General features: G+C 53.6%; 2 protein-coding genes across 11 annotated transcripts; one reads left to right on the forward strand and one right to left on the reverse strand.

The window, feature by feature from the left end:
• The first annotated feature begins 701 nt into the window (after positions 1-701).
• On the forward strand, positions 702-11,787 carry Homer3 (homer scaffold protein 3). Of its 3 annotated transcripts, none has more exons than XM_087900996.1 (10): positions 702-908; positions 2,951-3,032; positions 3,147-3,263; positions 3,703-3,834; positions 7,167-7,271; positions 7,939-8,060; positions 8,708-8,864; positions 8,994-9,104; positions 9,191-9,277; positions 10,455-11,787. In XM_087900996.1, the coding sequence occupies exons 1-10, from the start codon at positions 820-822 to the stop codon at positions 10,644-10,646; spliced, it is 1,194 nt and encodes a 397-aa protein (XP_087757122.1). In that variant the 5' UTR covers positions 702-819; the 3' UTR covers positions 10,647-11,787. The 3 variants fall into 3 exon arrangements, with proteins under 3 accessions (XP_087757122.1, XP_087757123.1, XP_087757124.1); XM_087900997.1 differs by having other exon boundaries at positions 782-908; positions 3,107-3,263; XM_087900998.1 differs by lacking the exon at positions 702-908 and adding an exon at positions 940-1,331 and having other exon boundaries at positions 3,107-3,263.
• Positions 10,928-17,679, reverse strand: Ddx49 (DEAD-box helicase 49). 8 transcript variants are annotated; one of them, XM_048427266.3, is made up of 13 exons: positions 17,457-17,670; positions 16,167-16,290; positions 15,327-15,412; positions 15,126-15,247; positions 14,490-14,677; positions 14,263-14,403; positions 13,680-13,755; positions 12,885-12,961; positions 12,644-12,741; positions 12,091-12,165; positions 11,458-11,756; positions 11,311-11,382; positions 10,928-11,179 (listed from the first exon to the last, which is right to left on the reverse strand). In XM_048427266.3, the coding sequence occupies exons 1-13, from the start codon at positions 17,569-17,571 to the stop codon at positions 11,000-11,002; spliced, it is 1,653 nt and encodes a 550-aa protein (XP_048283223.1). In that variant the 5' UTR covers positions 17,572-17,670; the 3' UTR covers positions 10,928-10,999. The 8 variants fall into 8 exon arrangements, with proteins under 8 accessions (XP_048283223.1, XP_048283226.1, XP_048283222.1 ...); XM_048427269.3 differs by having other exon boundaries at positions 11,458-11,546; positions 17,457-17,659; XM_048427271.3 differs by having other exon boundaries at positions 11,078-11,179; positions 11,458-11,628; positions 17,457-17,666.
• Between the last annotated feature and the right edge of the window lie 121 nt (positions 17,680-17,800).

The following is a 17,800-nucleotide window of genomic DNA, read 5'->3' on the forward strand; positions in this document are numbered from 1 at the left end:
TTTTCTGTGTGTTTCGCTATCTTCGGGTCTCTGGGACAACCAGGATGTCTGCTCTGTCCCCATGCCCAAGCCCGCTACCCTGTCTTCTCATACTTCAGACCGTCACCCTGGGCTCTGCCCCAAGGTTGACTCTTTTGTGTCTCTCTCCTCCAACCTTTTCTCCACCCGGCCGCCCCTTACCCCTGCTACCTTCTGCTTCTCCCCAGAGTTTATGAGATCCTCCCCTCTGTCCCAGAAGCTCCGCCTTATCAACGGTCCCTACCTCTAATCCCTTAAACTCCAACCCCCTTACTCCACGGGTCCCGCCCCCTCCTACGCCTTCGGCTGCCTCCCACAGGGCTTCCCTCCTTCTGTCCACTCTCTGGCCCTTGACTTTCCGGCCCCTCCCTCTCTACCCTGTCCGCCTCAGCCCTCTTTGACAGTCCTCTTCTCTACCCTGCAGTCCCCTTACCTTCTATTCCCCGACTCCTTCCCAGGCCTCACCCTCCCTCCCCTGCCCAAGTCACTCCCCCTTATTCTGTTTTCTCTCTCTCTCTGTTTCCCCTATACCGCCCCAGGAGTCCCTCCTCCTGACCTCCTGGTGCCCTCCCCTTCCTCTGCCCCTTCACCCCGCCCCATTTCCCCTCTGCTCCATTCACTAGCAATTCTTGTCTCCCTCCCCCAACCCCCTCCGCAGATTCCCGCTGGAGCCCCCCTCCCCGCCTCCGCAATCGGCCCTCCCCATTCTTCCTTCTCCGGGTCTCCTCCCTCCTTCCGCCCTCACTCGCTGGCCGGCAGGGGGCGCTGGGCAGAGGCGGGGCGGCGCGGGTACTGGCCGCGATGGGACCGGAGGCGGCGCAGACAAAGGCGCGGGTGGTGCGGGGTGCGCGGAGGGCGCGGGCCGAAGGCAGCGGCGGCGGCGACGCGGGGTGAGCCGGGCAAGGGGACCCCAGCTCCCGAGGCGCGATCTGGGCGCGGGGGTCATAGGGAGCGCTAGGGCGCAGCTGGTTTCCAAAGTTGCAGACTGTGCAGCGGGGCCGGGGTGATAAAGAGTGCAAGCTGAGGGGCTAGCCGGAGTCCTGGGGTGCGGGCTGGAATCCTGAGGCGCGGGGCGTAGCCGCAGTGGGTTTTCCAGCCCCGGGTCTGGGTATCGGAGACACGGAATCGCGAGGCTCCACTACTTGGAAAGTTGCGGGTCCGCGACTTCCAAAGCGAGGCTCCACTGGCTGCCCCGGAGTGGTTGGGGACCGGTCCCAAGTGGGATTCGGGCGCCGGGCTTCTGTCAGGAGCCCTGACGCGCGCGATCGGGATCTCCTACCCCGCGCAGCCGCTCAGAGGCGCGTGACTACTTGGTGAGTAACTTTTCCCGATCTCAGCAAGTCCCGGCAGGAGCGGCCCGACCGGAAGGGCCAGGGTTCGGAGACCCCTTTTCCCCAGTCTCCGCCAGTCCTAATCGCGTCCCCGACTCGGGTAGAGCTGCCCTTCCCCCGCATGGGGCTCCTATTTCAGACCCCGTGACCATGACAGCGGCTGCCCAGGACAACATGGTGGGGGGGAGCCTGACCCTCAGGAGTCTGACCTCAGGAGCCTGACCCTACCTTACTGCATCAGCAGGACCCTTCTCCAATCCCCTCGGGTGCAGATTTGGGAGTTCAGGAGGGTATCCAAAACTCCCGGGCGATGGGTACAGGCACACACAGGAGGCCCCTTCTCCCAGTCTTGTTCTCTGCTCACATGGTGGGAACTGGGATGAGCCACTTACCTACTGTCCTAAGTAAGCGCGTGTGCATGCATTGTGTGTGTGTGTGTGTGTGTGTGTGTGTGTGTGTGTGTGTTGAGATAAGGTAAGGTCCTATTCTATAGTCCAGGTTGGCCTCAAAGTCTCAACAATCTTGCCTCATCCTCCCTAGTGCTGCGATGGCAGACGTGTGCCACCTTGCCAAACTTTCATTTTGTCCTGTTTTCTTAATATTTATGTATTTATTTAATGTATATGAGTGACCTGACTTCGGGGACACCAGAAGAGAGAATCAGATCCTATTGTAGATGGTTGTGAGCATGTGATTGCTGGGAACTGAACTTAGAACCTCTTCCCGAGCAACCGGTGCTCTTAACCACTGAGTCTATTTTAAATAGGCTAGGGCCCCCTGGAGACTCGACTTGGACTCCAAGGTGTAGCCTTGCCCTTGGGGTGTGTGCTAAGTGATCCTTTTGTGGGTGCAGAGAGTTCCTAAGTTCTGGGTTTGGCCCCTGTAAGCTCTCCACTTTTATTCTCAGAGATGGGGGTCTATAGTGGTGCTGCCCAGGGTGGCCTTGAACTCCTGGGGTGCATGATCTAACTGCCTTAGTCTCCTGAGTAGGTGGGATCACCAGCTCTCACCACTGATCCAGCTTTGTCCCACTTTTGCTGAAAGGCCTCTGCGGGGCTGTCAGATGGGAAGGGGTGAATAAGATGTGCCATTCACTTGATCTTGGCCTCATGCCCAGTTTCCGTGGGAGGACACTTTCCTGGTGACTGGTAACCTGGAGAGTGAGGATGACATTCTCATGCCAAGGATTGCTTGGCTGTTCTTGGAGTTGTCTCCTACCCAGGCAGTTTGGTGGCTCTCCCTGTCACCTCTCTGGTGACACTAGAGACCTAGAGACCACTCAGCCCAGATGCGGGGGGCTACAACTCCATTGGTACAGGAAGCTCTGAGCTCCATCCCAGTACCACAGAGACTGAGTGTGATGGTGCAGGCCAGTCACCCCAGCACTTGGGAAGCAGAGACCAGAGGAGCATTCTTGGCCATGTGGTGATTTCAAGGCCAGCCTGGGCTAAGACTGTTGGTGACTGCAGAACACACTACTGCTCTGATCGTCCAACTCTGTCCCTTTCCTTCCTTGCTGCTTTTGTGAAGGAAGTCACCTGGAGGGCCTACTTGGCCTGAGCATCGCTGGATCATTGCTCATGAGCCCCTTCTCTCCCCAGAGACCAAACAAGTGGTTCCTGTCACCTCTCTGGGTGCCCCTTAGATGCCATCCAGCTTAGCCTGACCAATGTCCACAGCCAGGTGAGCACTCACCTACTCAGGTCAGATCTAGCTGTAAGTGACCAGCCCCTACAGAGCTTCTGTCCCCCCTTCAGGGAACAGCCAATCTTCAGCACCCGGGCTCACGTCTTCCAGATCGACCCTACTACCAAGCGGAATTGGATCCCGGCTGGCAAGCACGCACTCACTGTGTCCTATTTCTACGATGCCACCCGAAATGTGTACCGCATCATCAGCATCGGGGGTGCCAAGGTCTGAGCAGGGGCCTGGGGGCTGGTGCTAGAGGTAGGATGTGAAGCTGGGTAATTTACGGAATGGGGATCAGTGAGCCTTTCTGGGACCTAGCTGTTTCCAGGAGTAGCTCAACAGTGGCTCTTGGGGGGAGGGAGGAGGCTCATCCACTCAGGCTTCCATCGTTATTGTCACGATGGGGATCCTAGACCTCAGTGCACCAAGAATTCTACCCCAGTCTCCCACTGAGGGATCCTAGGCGGGACTCCACCCATAAGTCATGCCTCTGGGAGATTCTGGGTGGGGACCTTCTACTGAGCCTGAGACAGGTGCCTAGAATAAAGTAATTTAATCCACTGTGTAGTCCAAGCTGGCCTTAAACCTGAATCCTTCCTCGGCTGTCCGGCTGGCTGGTGATGGTCGTTGTCACTCCTGTTGACCTTGCTTTCCTCACCCCCAGGCTATCATCAACAGCACAGTCACCCCCAACATGACCTTCACCAAAACCTCTCAGAAGTTTGGGCAGTGGGCAGACAGTCGAGCCAACACTGTCTATGGCCTAGGCTTTGCCTCTGAACAGCAGCTGACCCAGGTGGGCAGGGACATGGCCAGTGGCTGACATCGGTGTTCCTTGTGGTGGGTTCACGGAGAGCCAGACCCCTTGAGTGCACTGGGTAGTATGGTCATTTACCCCCTTGGCTCCAACATCACACACTCCTTTGTGCCTCCTGGAGCGTCAGATAGAAGCCTGTACTGCCACATCCCTCAAGAAGCCCCTCTCTCCAGCCTCTGCCATCACCACTTAATCTGAGTCCATTATTTGTTTTAGATTTATTTTTATCTGTCTGTGTGTATTTGTGTGTGCATGTGCCATGTGTGTGCTGGTGCCTGCAGAGGTAAGAAGATAGCATTAGGCCCCGGGAACTGGCATTACAGGCACTTGTTGAGGCACCTGTTAGAGATGCTGGAAACTGTAGTCATCTTTTGGAAACACTCTTTTTTTTTTTAAGATTTTTTTTTAATATTTATTTATTTATTATGTATACAATATTTTGTCTGTGTGTCTGTCTGCAGGCCAGAAGAGGGCATCAGATATCAGTTCAGATGGTTGTGAGCCACCATGTGGTTGCTGGGAATTGAACTCAGGACCCTTGGAAGAGCAGGCAATGCTCTTAACCTCTGAGCCATCTCTCCAGACCAAGATTTATTTATTTATTATGTATACATCATTCCTTCCATGTATGTATGCTTGCACACCAGAAGAGGGCACCAGATCTCATTACAGATGGTTGTGAGCCACCATGTGGTTGCTGGAATTGAACTCAGGACCTTTGGAAAAGCAGGCGGTGCTCTTAACCTCTGAGCCATCTCTCCAGCCCTCAATTTTTTTTAATAAAAAATATTATTACTTTTTTATTTGCTTTAGGTGTAAATTTGTGTGGACACACCTACAAAGGGTAGAGAGAAATGATCAGGGATTAGTTCTTTTTGTCCGTCCCCTGGGTTCTGAGAACCAGCATCAGGTTTGGCAGCAAAAGCCTGTGCTTTCATTGAACCATATTGTTGTGTTGGGTTTTTAAGTTTTGTTGTTGTTTTGGTTTGGTTTTTTATGTTTGTTTGGTTTTGGTTTTTGACTGTTTTGAGACAGAACAACCTTGGCTGTCCTGGAACTCACTCTATAGACCATGCTGTCCTTGAACTCATTGAAATCCACTTCCTTCTGCCTCCTGAGTGCTGGGATTAAAGGTGTGCATCACCATTACCCAGCCATTGAACCATATTGCAACCCTGAATTTTGTTTTGTTTTGTTTTGTTGTTTTATGAGACAGGTCACTCTGTATCCCTGCCTGTTCTGGAGCTCTCTCTGTAAACCAGGCTGCCTTTGAACTCAGTAATTCTCCTGCCTCCCAGTGCTGGGATTAAAAGCATGAGCTACCATACCCGCCTTTTGATTTTCTGTGTGTTTGCTGGTTTAATATTTTTATTTCATGTGTATAAGGGTTTTACTTGTATGTGCCTATATTCACTGTGTGTGCTGACACATGTCTGCCGGCCACGACAGGGCGCCAGATTCCTTGGAACTGGAGTTCCAGATGGCTGTGAGCTGTGGGTGCTGGGAACAGAACCTGGGTCCTCTGCAAGAGCAGTCAGTGCTCTTAAACCCTGAGCCCTTGCTCCAGATCCCAACCCCTCCCCTTATTTATTTATTTATTTGGCAAGACCTTTCTTCCTTTTTGGGAGGGGGTTGGTTTTTTTAGATAGTCTGCTCTGGAACTTGCTCTATAGATCAGGTTGGCCTCACACTCATGGTGATCTACCAGTCCTGGTTAAAAAAAAAAAAAATTGGGTTGGAGTGATGACTCTGTTTTTAAAAACACTGGCTGCTCTTGCAGAGGACCCAGGTTCAGTTTCCAGCACCCATCCATCCCAGCTCACAGCCGTCTGTAACTCCAGTTCCAGGGGACCTGACACCTGGACACAGGGGCGCCCGGCCCATCTGTGGTGCCCAGATATACATACAGGAAAAACTGTGATACACATAAAATAAAATAAATAAATTTTTTAAAAAATATTTTCTTATTTTTCTTTTTTGTGGGTAGTGGGGTCTCACATTGTGTGTGTAGCCCTGGCTGATCTGGAACTTGCTGTGTAAACCAAGCTGGTTGCAAACTCAAGATTCTAGCTAAGGTTAACCTTAGCTTCCTAATCTGCCTGCCTGCGCTTCTCAAGTGCTTAGCTGGCGGTAGTGCGGCCCAGGGTGTGGTTTAACAGCAGTAGGGTGGTCAAGAGCATGCGCTCCTCTTGCAGAGAGAGGACTGAGTCAACTCAGCACCTGTGTGGAGCTCAGCCTCCTCCAGCTCCACGGAGGGGACTCAAGGCCTCTGGTGTTTGGGGGCGCTTACACGTTTTCTTGAATGAGTTTTTATTACATTTATTTGGTTTTTCTGTGCTGTGTGTCTGTGTCTGTGTGTGGTGCACTGTGCTTTGGAAGTCAAGGGACAGCCTGTGAGAGTCAGCTCCCTCCTACCTTGCTGGTCCCATAGGTCAAACTTAGGTCACCATGCTTGACAACAGCTTATTGAGTCAGATCACTGGCCTCAGATATTCTTTTCTTTTCTTTTTGAGACAAGGTTTTCCTATGTAGCCAGGGCTGTTCTGGAACCCGCTCTGTAGACCAGGCTGGTCTTGAACTCAGAGATCCGCCTGCCGCCTCTGCCTCCCCAGTGCTAGGGTTAAAGGCATGAGCCACCACAGCTTGTTTTTTAAGAAATGTATGTGTTTGTGCCTGTGTGTGGATGTCCCAAGAGGCCAGATGGTGCTGGATCCTCTGGAGTCACAGTTGGGAGTTAGTTGCCTGAGGTGGTATGGACTCTGAGTCATTGCTAGGTCTTCACAGATTATTTCTGATAAATGAAAATTTAATTTTATGATCACTGGTCTGTGTGAGGGAGTCAGATCCCCTGCAACTTGAGTCACAGACAGTTGTGAGCTGGGAATTGAATCCAGATCCTCTGGAAGAGTAGCCTGCTGCCTATGGAAATTATTTCAAAGTGAAAATACATTATCATAAGCACAGGACAGCACTAGCTGTCAGATGGCCCATTCAGGAGCAGGAGTGCCAGGAGGCCAGCACTCTCAGGCTGTGTTATGAGATACTGGCAAGCGCAAAGGACAGATGGGCGCCAGCCTCAGGCTGTCCACTCCAAGCCAGCCTGACAGGAACAGGGAGTCCCCTTCTGTGTGGCTCAGAACCTTAATGTCACCTCTGTGGCATAACCCGTCACCCTTGACACCCAAGATGGTCACAGGGTTGACCATTTCCAACCTCCCCCAAAGGCTCCAGGGTGACAGGGCAGGTGGAGGATGGGGATGTGACAGGTGGTGAGGGAAATGCCTCTGACTGTCCCCCTGCCTCGCCTCCAGTTTGCTGAGAAGTTTCAGGAGGTCAAAGAAGCTGCCAGACTGGCTCGGGAGAAATCTCAAGATGGCGAATTCACTAGTTCTGCCCTGACCCTTGCCTCTCACCAGGTAGGTATTTCTGCTGTCTGCCTCTATTGCCCTCGATTCCTGCCACATTCCTGAGGTAGCTGTCTGTGCTTCTGACATCAGGTGTCTGAGGCTGACTGATGGCCTTAGACATTTGTGCATATGTGTGCACATGTGTATCTAAGGCTGACTGATGGCCTTAGACATGTATCATATGTGTGCACATGTGTATCTAAGGCTGACTGATGGCCTTAGACATGTATCATATGTGTGCATGTGCATGGGTGCAGAGCAATCCATGGGAGTCCGTGCTCTCCTTCCAGCAGGGCCTCAGGCTCCTTCACTGAGCCATCTCACCAGCCCATTCTTCAGTTTTAACTGGAATGTTTTATGTCTCTGTGCCCAGGGGAAAACTCCCTGGAGAATTGTTCCAAGTGTTCAGATCCCTGTTTCTAAGGGTTGTTGGGTCTTGCAGTGTCAGTAAAGACCTCCCCCCCCCAGGGGGTGCAGTTCCCCATCCAGGAGCCTGGGGAGCTATGGATGGTGGGGAGAGGAGACACAACACTGGGCTTCACAGGCCTGTTCAGACTCCCTAATTTCAATCAATACCCCAGTGACTCCAGTCCTCAACTCAATCAACCTTAACTCCTACTTCGCCCTTGGCTGAAGCAAGATCTCATAGTGACTCAGTCCTGGCTTCCACACACAGGTTCCCCCAAGTCCCTTGGTCAGCACCAACGGTCCAGGAGAGGAGAAGTTGTTCCGCAGCCAGAGTGCAGACGCCCCTGGCCCCACCGAGCGAGAGCGCTTGAAGAAGATGCTGTCCGAAGGGTGAGGGGTGGGGCTTGCTGGGCAGCTGTGAAGGGTGGAACCTGCTTGAAGGCTCTGACTGAACTGCAGGGCCTTGGCTGGCACCATGGGCGTACCAGGGAATCCCCAGGACAGACTTTTAGGATGTAGGGGACGTGGTGTTGCTGGGGTCAGGGTCCTTACTGGGATTAAGGGGCGTGGGTAGTGGGATGGGACCTTGGATGGTGGTGGTAATATCGTAGTAAGGCTTGTGTGGGCGTGGATGCAACAGGTGGCAGGGGTATGGGGTAGGAATCCAGCCTGCGGACCTGGGAAAGGAGGTAATCAGTTCCTGCCTCACGGAGGTTGCCCCTTCCTCATTTACTTACCATTCCGTGGCTCTCATGGACTATCACGTGGCAATCTGGGAGGGACAAGGATAGGTTTCCAAAAAGTAGGGTCTCGTGGTGTAGCCCACTCTGGCCTGAAACTCATTATGTAGCCTAGACTGATATCGAACTTAAGGGGATCCTCCTGTCTCAGTTCAACTCTCTGCTCCACATGCCACGGTCCCCGCTTCCTAGTTTAGTGTTGTCCCCATCTCCCGATCCTGCTCCTAGCCCTGGAGGCCCTCCGCTGGTTGCCACCCGCTGACTATGCACACCCCCAGCCTGGTGTCTTCCCTGCAGCTCCGTGGGCGAGGTCCAGTGGGAGGCCGAGTTCTTCGCACTACAGGACAGCAACCAGAGGCTGGCAGGGGCCCTACGCGAGGCCAACGCAGCTGCCGCGCAATGGAGGCAGCAGCTGGAGGCCCAGCGTGCAGAGGCGGAGCGTCTGCGGCAGCGGGTGAGGACCCGCCCCCCATCTCTTTCAGTCTCCAGAAAATCATTTCTTGCTGTAAAATGACTTGAGACCATGAGATCCTCAGGCTCTCCATGTCCCTGAGGGTGGGACTGCTGAGCTGCCTGTGTGCAGGTGGCGGAGCTGGAGGCCCAGGCGGCGGCAGAGCCGGTTCCGGTGGGCGAGAAGGAGGTAACCAGCCAATCCGTGGAGCAACTGGAGGCTCAGGTGCAGACCAAGGACCAGGTGAGCCAAGGGCAAGCTCCAGGGTCTTGCCTCGGGCCAGTCTACCTGGGTATCCAGGGTTCTCTGAGCAGACCTTTTCTCTCTAGGAGATCCAGACTTTGAAGAATCAAAGCTCAGGAACTCGAGAAGCTCCTGACACTACTGAGCGGGAGGAGACACAGCAGAAGGTTCAGGTTGGCTGTGGGTCAGGGGTGCATGTATGTGAGTGTGTAGATCAGGTTCCACCTGCCTGTGAGTGGGATGGGAAAATCTACCCAAACTTGTGAGGCCTTAGAGTCTTCTAGTCTTCAGACCTCATCCTCCCACACTTGAGCAGTCTGTGGCACCCAAAAAAGTACCTGGAGTGTCCCCAAGACATTCCTGGGGGCTCTGTTGTCCTTGGGGATGGGTACAGCTTGTGCAGAGGTTTAGAGCCCAGGACCCTTGGACTGGTGGCCTGCGTCGTGGTTGTTTGTGGTGTGTACAAACTGCTGCTCACATTTCGAGTGTACGCACACCAGGCTGCCAGAGGCTTCAGTCTGTCTCACTGCACGTGGAACTTAGTTTTTCTGGGCTGGGCTCTGAGCCACCGAGCAGCCGGGATCTGTTCTCCAACCCTAGCTGTATCTGGGGCACCGGATTTCCCGTGGGTAAGATGGATTGGGATTGAGGACTGTCAGGTTATAGCCGGCACTTCACCATCTCTTTAGTTAAATACTACACACTTCGTTAAGCTTGTTTCTGTCTTTGAGAGCTTTCCTGGGTTAACAAGGTTCGGAGTTAATTCTTTCCTTCCACCATATGGGTGCTGGGGATTAAACCTTCAACTTGGGTATTTTTGTTTTTGATACCGTGGCTCTAGCTGCAGCTGGTCTGTGACTCACAGAGATCCACCTGCCTCTCCGCCTCTCAGTGCTGGGTTCAAAGGTGTGCGCCGCCATGCTCCCCCAGGTGCACCTGGCTTTTCTCGTGTGGGTTTGTGCAGATTCCTTTAGGAGTCAGAGGTTGTACCCCCTAGGGCACTACATAAGGTTGTGAGTCGCCCCATGTGGATACTTGAAAGCGAACCCAAGCGCTCTGGAGAAGTTTATATTCTTAAGCACTGACCCATCTCCCCAGTCCTTAGAATCATGGTTTCTTACTGGCGGGCCAGTGTGCTCCAGGAATCCCATTTGGGATTACAAATGCATGCCAACTATGCTCAATTTATGTGACCACTGGGCTCTGAACTCACGTTGGGCACCTCACGCTTTTAAGATACTTTACTGTTGTAATCTCCCAGCCTATGGGAGCCATGGATCACACCCAGCAAGAAGGGCGACCAGAGGCTTCATAGACCGCCCCACCCCACGCTCCTTCCTCCCCCTGCAGGACCTGGAAACACGGAATGCAGAGCTGGAGCAGCAACTGCGGACCATGGAGTGCAGCCTGGAGGAGGCTCAGGCAGAGCGCGAGCGCGCGCGGGCAGAGGTGGGCCGGGCTGCGCAGCTCCTGGACATGCGACTGTTCGAGCTGAGCGAGCTGCGTGAGGGCCTGGCGCGCCTGGCAGAGGTGACACCCTAGTTGGCCCGTGGGTATGCGGCCCTAAGGTGCCCTGGCAGGGAACCAGGGCCGCCTCTGAGCTTTGCACTGTGTAGCTTTTCTAGAATTCATGGGTGGCGCTGATACCCAGATTACATTTCTATGGGGTTGTACAAGCACGTGGTGTTGTCGCTAGCTGCTGCCGCCCTGCATCCCAGAGATGCAAGGGAGGGCCGCGGTGGTCATCTCCATGGGGCAAGAGAGACTTTGGGGACCAGAGACCCGCAACCCAACACCCACCCCGCCCCATTGTCAAGACGGACTGGCAGGTTCAAAGAGTGTTTACTGAGGTCCTCTGTGGCCTACCCAAGGGACCGGTGGCTGCAGGTTTCCGCTCAGGTCTGAGCCTTGTCCCGGGAAGACACCGGAAGCCGAGGTACAGGAGGACGAGCCCTTCGGCCTGTGTTCCCTGGTTTCTGTCTCCGAAGCGTCTGCCCCACCTTCTCCTTGAAGCGCCGATTCTGTTGCTTGATCTTGGCCAGTTCTGCCTTGCGCTTGGCCTCCAGGTCTGGGTCCTGAGGAAGGGAGCAAGGCTGGCTGAGATACTGAGACCCCAGCAGGGCAGCTTCCCAGCGACCAGCTCCATCCCTAAGCCCAGCCCACCCATACTGGCCACACCCCTTCTTAGCCCTGCCCCTTGGTTCACCTTCCCCTCCATGATCAGCTGCTTCCGCTTATTGATCTCCTTCTTTTCATCAAAATGCGAGGCCTCCAGTTTCTACGGAGAGGGCACAGGTCAGGGCAGGCCCACAGGGCAGGGGGCCCCGCTCTCCAACCTGGTGACCACACTCACGATCTCGCACTCTCTGCGCACCACGTTGACCTGCGTGAGGATTTTCAGGACCTCGGCCTCCTCCACAGCCAGCTCCTCCAGCTGCTTCTCTGCAGAGATGCCAGGAGATAGGCAACACTGAGCTGGGCTGACCGCAATTGGCCCTCTGAGCCCCGATTCCAGATGTCTGGACTGATGACATTCGGGAAAAAAAGCACAATAGTGCCAAACTTGGTGGCAGATGCCTGTCATCACAGCACTGGGGAGGCAGAGGCAGGGGGAGCACTGTGAGTTCCAGGCCAGCTCTGTAGAGCAAGGATCTGTCTCAAATAAATGAATGAGTAAATGAAATGAATGAGTGAGTGAGATGAGACCCAGGAGCCTGGGGTCCCAGCTCCAGAGGTGTAAACAGAGAGAGCTCAGGGAAGGCAAGTGTGTCTCAGCGGCAGTTTAAGATGGGGGAGGGCTACAAGCCATGCCTGGGAGTTCAAGTCCTGGCTACCTAACTACCACAGATGCAGCTCCAGGGTTGGTGGCCCTGTGAACAGCAGGCTTTTCTGTAGTGTTGGCTGGGCAACACTCTGCACTGGTCTGCAGCTCCAGAGTGACCCAGGCAGGGAAGCCATCTCCCACCCTTGGGCCCTAGCCACTTACTGATCTGCTCCTCGATGGCATGCAGCAGGTGAATGTCATACTGTGTCACCAGTGTGATGGCCTGTCCCTGCCGCCCTGCGGGGGACACATCTGTTAAAAAACCTGGGCCCCACCAAGTGGCTCATCCCAGCTGGTAAGCTCTAGGATCCTCCTCAGAGGGCATGGCTCCACTTAGAGAGGCCAGCCTTCTGTGAGGGCAGGCCGCATGCTGCTTTCCTTTTTTGCTGGGCTTAGCCCTGCTCTGTTGCCCTTTCTTTCTACAATGGTGACCAAGCTGATGCACTGTTGGCTAAGAGGGCCTCAGACAGGGTTCTGGTGCCACCAGGTTGGATGGCAGGCCCCGTCCAGTCCAGCATACTGTCTCTTGGTTACAAGCAGGAGGGATTATCAGAGGAGATGTCTCCCTGGTCCCTGGGTTGGTATCCCAGTAAGGGGCCAGGCCAAAAGTGCATTGGGAAGGTGCCCCCACTGACTCTTTGCTTCTGAAGGACAGACCTGAGTTCCCCAGTGTCTCTTACTACAACTAGAACCTCCCATACCTGGCTCTGCTCACCTGCACGGGCTGTTCGACCAACTCGGTGGATGTAGATCTTGGGGAGCCCAGGGGTGTTGTGGTTGATGACCACTTGCACAGTGGGGATGTCTAGGCCCCTGGGGGTAAAGAGCACTCAGCTGGGCATCCATGTCAAGAGACCAAAGCTGACACTCATTCCTCCCCACGCCCAAGCCCAGCCTTTTGGTCTCACACTGGCCTAGACCCCTGAAGAAAGGAACGCTGCACTGAGCCTGCTCACCTTGAGGCTACATCAGTGGCGATAAGAATCCGGTACATGCTGGACTTGAACTTGGCCAGGGCTGCAAAGCGTTCTTTCTGTGCCACAGGTGGGGGGAGGTTTGTGAGCAGATGGGTGGGGCTGGGAGGAGGTGGCCTCAAAGTCAAATGGGACACCAGGGTGACATGGGGAGATATCTTTTTTCCGAGTGTTTTTGCTAAAGACAGGGTTGCACTGGGCATGGCGATGCACTTTACTCCCAGTACTTTGGGGTCAGAGCCAAAGGATCTCTGAAAGTTTGAAGCCAGCTTCCTTTACATAGAGAGATCCAAGACAGACAGGACTACATAGAGACCGTGTCTCAAACTACAAGAAAAAACACAACAAAAAACCCACGGTTTGGGGCTGGAGAGATGGCTCAGAGGTTAAGAGTATTGCCTGCTCTTCCAAAGGTCCTGAGTTCAATTCCCAGCAACCACATGGTGGCTCACAACCGTCTGTAATGAGGTCTGGTGCCCTTTTCAGGTGTGCAGGCATACACACAGACAGAATATTGTATACATAATAAATAAATAAATAACCCCCCCCCCCACAGTTTAAAGCCTACGCTGGCTTTAAACTCCTATTCATCCTGCCCCACCTCCTGAGTGCTGTGAGCCCTGAACAAATGCAACAGGCACGCAAGCTACGCTCAGCTTACATGGTTGGGCATGGAACACAGGGTCTCATGCTGGGCAAGCACTCTCCCCACTAAGCTCCATGCCCAGCCTCTGAGTGGCAACAGTGAGGCTGGAGAGGCTGAGCCATGGTCATCACCTGCTTCATCATGGAGTGCAGCGCCACTGTGGGGAAGTTGAACTTCCGTAGCATCATACAAAGGATTTGGCAGATCCTGGAGGGAAAAGAGTGGTTGTGGGTATCTTGCCTCAACCTACCAGGACGTCACACAAGTGGTCTGAGAATTGTAGAAATACTAGGTCTGCTGTCGGCCTGCTGTGCTTCTGAAAGCTAGAAACAAGGACCGGCCCTAACTGTGGCACTGACTTCCAGAATAGCGCTCTCAAGTGGCTGGGTCCTGCCATGCCAGATGGCCACCTGCTCTGTTCCATAGACAACATGTCCTCTTCTGCGGACAGACACGAGCCTCCTGTTTCTGTCCTTCTGACTCAAGCTGACACAGCCAACAGCTATTTTGGTTTGAGTCAGGGTCAGTGTGTAGCTCCGGCTGGCATGGAACTTGCTATATAGACCAGGCTGGCCTCAAATTCACGGATCTGCTTGCCTCCTGGGTGCTGGAATCACACTTCAGCACCAGGTGGCCAGGCTTGGTCTAGCCTCACCTACATATGAGGGAAACGGCCGGCGTGCCCAGCACAGGCGGCAGGAGCTGCTCACTCACTTGCAGGTATTGGTGAAGATGATGATGGAGCAGTCCTCCAGCTGGTCTTGGAAGGTCTGGACCAAGTGCACCAGGTAGGCGTCCTTCACCTTCTCCGGCACCAGCAGGTAGCGCTGGTCAAGCTGCTCCACTGTGCGTGCCCTGGAGGTAGAGTAGCAGCAGAGTCTCAGCTTCCCCTTCTGCCCGAACTCTCTAGTCGGACCCCCTACCACAGCTCTGGAACTCACGGGGCCTGAGCCTCCCAGAAGAAAGGCTGGTTGGTAGCCAGGCCCTGCAGTTCCTTGAGTGTGTCGGTCAGTGTGGCACTGAAAAGCAGTGTCTGCCTGCGTGCTGGAACAGCTGCCAGGATGGTTTCCAGGTCTGCAGTGAAGTCGGTGCAACCCTGCTCCAGCAGTCGGTCAGCTTCGTCCATCACCTGCCACCAGAGAAGTGGGACAAGGGACCAGTGCAAAAGCTGCAAACACAACCCAGGACCTGCCCCACGCCCAGTACCCCTGCTTTTCAGGGACTACCTAATGGGCTCCTAAATAGTGTTCTGGCCTCAGGTCCACATCCCCGACTCTGCAAGGCTCCAGCAAGGCCTCAAGGGGGTCCGCCTTCTGTATGCCGTGTCTCTACAAGGCCAGGTCTCAATGTGGAGCCCTGAGTCTCCTGGAACTTACTATGTAGATCAGGCTGGCCTTGAACTCACAGAGATCCTTCTGCCTCTACCTCCCAAGTACTGGGATGAAAGGTAAGTGCCACCACTTTCAGGCGGGCCTTATCTTTATTTCTAGCCCTTTACCCATGTGAAACCAAGTCAAGAACTGATGTCAGCTGAGCACAGTAGCTCACATCTACACAGAAGGTCACACTTGGCTCACCAGGAACCGGATCTTCTTCATGGTGAACGTGCTGGAGCTGCGTAGGTGGTCAGCCAGGCGTCCAGGGGTGGCGATCACCACATGTGGCTTTCGAGACAGCTCCAGCGCCTGAGCCACCATGTCTACAGTGGGGGGAGAGGTGAGGCTAAGTGGGTGGGATCAGTTGGGACCCACGACTCACCCCAGCCTCAGCCCCCATACCCATGCCGCCAACGATAATGCAATCCTTCAGACCCAGGGGCTTTCCCAGCACCCGGAACTGCTCAGCAATCTGGTAGGCCAGCTCCCTGTGGATGAGAAGGGCCGGTTGGGTCAGTGAGCACCTGGGCTTCTCTCCCATCATTTCTCCTTCCCCAAGCTCCTTGCGCCCTCCACCTCCTTAATGTTGGTGGTCTCCTCAAAAATCAATTCTAGGGGGACTGGCAACATGGCTTAGCAGGGAAGGTACAGGCTACCGTCCTGAATCCTGTCCCCAGGACCCACATGGTAGAGGGAAGAACTGATTCCTACAGGTGGCCCTCTGACCCCCACATGAGCACGTGGATGCACATACAAACAGTAAATCAACTTATGTGGGCAAACCGCTCACTGCTCAAACATGAGGACCCGAGTTCAGATCTGCAGGGCCCTTGTGAAGCTCAGTGTGTAGCAGCGTCTCTCACCTCAGTCAGGTGAGGAAGGGCAGTGACGTCGCAGGGTGGCTGGGGCTCATTGCTCAGCCAGCCAAGCCAATTAATGAGCCCTAGTTTCAGTGAGAGAACCTCTCTTGAAAAGATGGGGGTTAGAGAGATGGTTCAGTTGTTAGGATGGAAGAGAGGTAATGCCACGTGATAGAACATAGATTAATACAAACGGGTTAATTTAAATTATAGGAGCTCGTTGGAACAAGACTAAGCTACAGGCTGAGTTTCATAATTAATAAGTCTCCATGTCATTATTTGGGAGCTGGCTGTTAGAATCAAGGCAGCTCAAAGTCAAGGCACTTGCTTCAAGAAAGCACAGCTAGACCAGTCACATGTGAGGAGTATGCTGGAGACTCACCTGGTGGGTGTCAGGACTAGGCAGAAGATGCCGTAAGGGTCCTCAGACAGCTTCTGCAAGATGGGAAGCACAAAAGCAGCCGTCTTGCCACTTCCCGTCTTTGCACAGCCCAAGCAATCTCGACCTAGGCAGACGGCAAAGCAGGGCCCACTGGGCATTCATTCATTGGTGTAAGAAACAGATGGTCATGGTCAACTTATGAGGTGCACTTAGAGTTCATGAAAGTTACAGACAAGCAGGAGGTGCTGGGCCTCCTTCTCACTAGTTGGTGACTGTTTTAGAATTCTAAGGCTTGGAGAATTACAGGCACCTGCTATGTGATCAGAAAAGGGGGACAGCCTCAAGCTCCAAACTAATTCATTAGATACAGCTTGGGAGTCCTAAAACCAGTGGGGCGGGGATCTGGGAAGGGGGCAAGCCCTGCTGGTCTATGGAAGGAAACGTCATGAATTCCTCCAGATTTGGAGAAAGGCTTCAAAAACTTGCTGGAAACCAGTGCACCAGTCACTTCTGCCTGTTCTCTATGTTGACACCCTTTTTACAGAATAGATTGTTTAAAACTGTTTAAATCTCATTAGTTCCTTGAATTTGTTACTATCTGATGTCCAACATTTACTATGATTGCTTCTTTTTTTTTAAAAAAACAACTTTATTTAACTTTATTTCATGCACACTGGAGTTACAGACAGCTGTGAGCTGCCATGTGGGTGCTGGGAATTGAACCTGGGTCCTTTGGAGGAGCAGTCAGTGCTCTTAACCACTGAGCCATCTCACCAGCCCCTATGATTGCTTCTTTGAAACAAGGTTTTAAGTAGCACAGGATGATCTGGAACTTGCTACATAGCTGAGGGCTATCCTGAACTCCTGATCCTCCCGCTTCCGCCTGTTCTATACTGGGATGACTGAGAATCACGCCTGGCTCCAAGGGATGTCTCTTTAACAAAAAAAGTGAATTGGGACAAAGAGCACTGACACAAATACGGATCCCTGATTTTTACCTGGAGTTTGACGGCTCTTTTTTCTGTTTGCTATGTCAAAAAGACAGCAGCTCTACTCTATTTTTGCAGTGCCATGGATTAATTCACCAAACTCTCCCTATGCTCGGGCACTACAAAAATTTCAGAGGTGCCATTGTCTATGTGACAACACACACGACTCAGTCGCAGCCTAAACGTCAATGTTGCGGGTCAGGGTTCCCGAAACAAGCAAACCTCTGACTCGTGGGACCCAAGGGGGCTAAGGAAGAGGGGACAAAGAAAGGCAGGCACGAGAAGAGCGGAGAGGACTTACCCTCCAGGATGGCCGGGATGCAACCGAGCTGCACCGGCGTGGGCTGCTTCAACCCTAGCTGCCGACATTGTTCCACGAGCCACGATGATAGCTGGAGTTCAGCAAACCCCGCCATGCTCCGAACCGGCGCGGAGAGTCCAGTGATGAGCACTTCCGGCGTGCTAATAATGCGTCAAGTCATCGTTACAAGTTCCTCAGCCAATCCCAACCTCGGCCGCTTTTTGGCGTTTTCTGCAGGAAATCGTCTTACTTGCTGACTATACCTGAACAACAATTCCCAGGAGGCGTTGCATCACGCGACTTCATTTTCAGCACTACTGATTGGCTCGATAGAACTATGTTTC

Source organism: Myodes glareolus, chromosome 23 (genome assembly GCF_982192425.1).
Source record: "Myodes glareolus chromosome 23, mMyoGla1.1, whole genome shotgun sequence".
NCBI lineage: Eukaryota > Metazoa > Chordata > Mammalia > Rodentia > Cricetidae > Myodes > Myodes glareolus.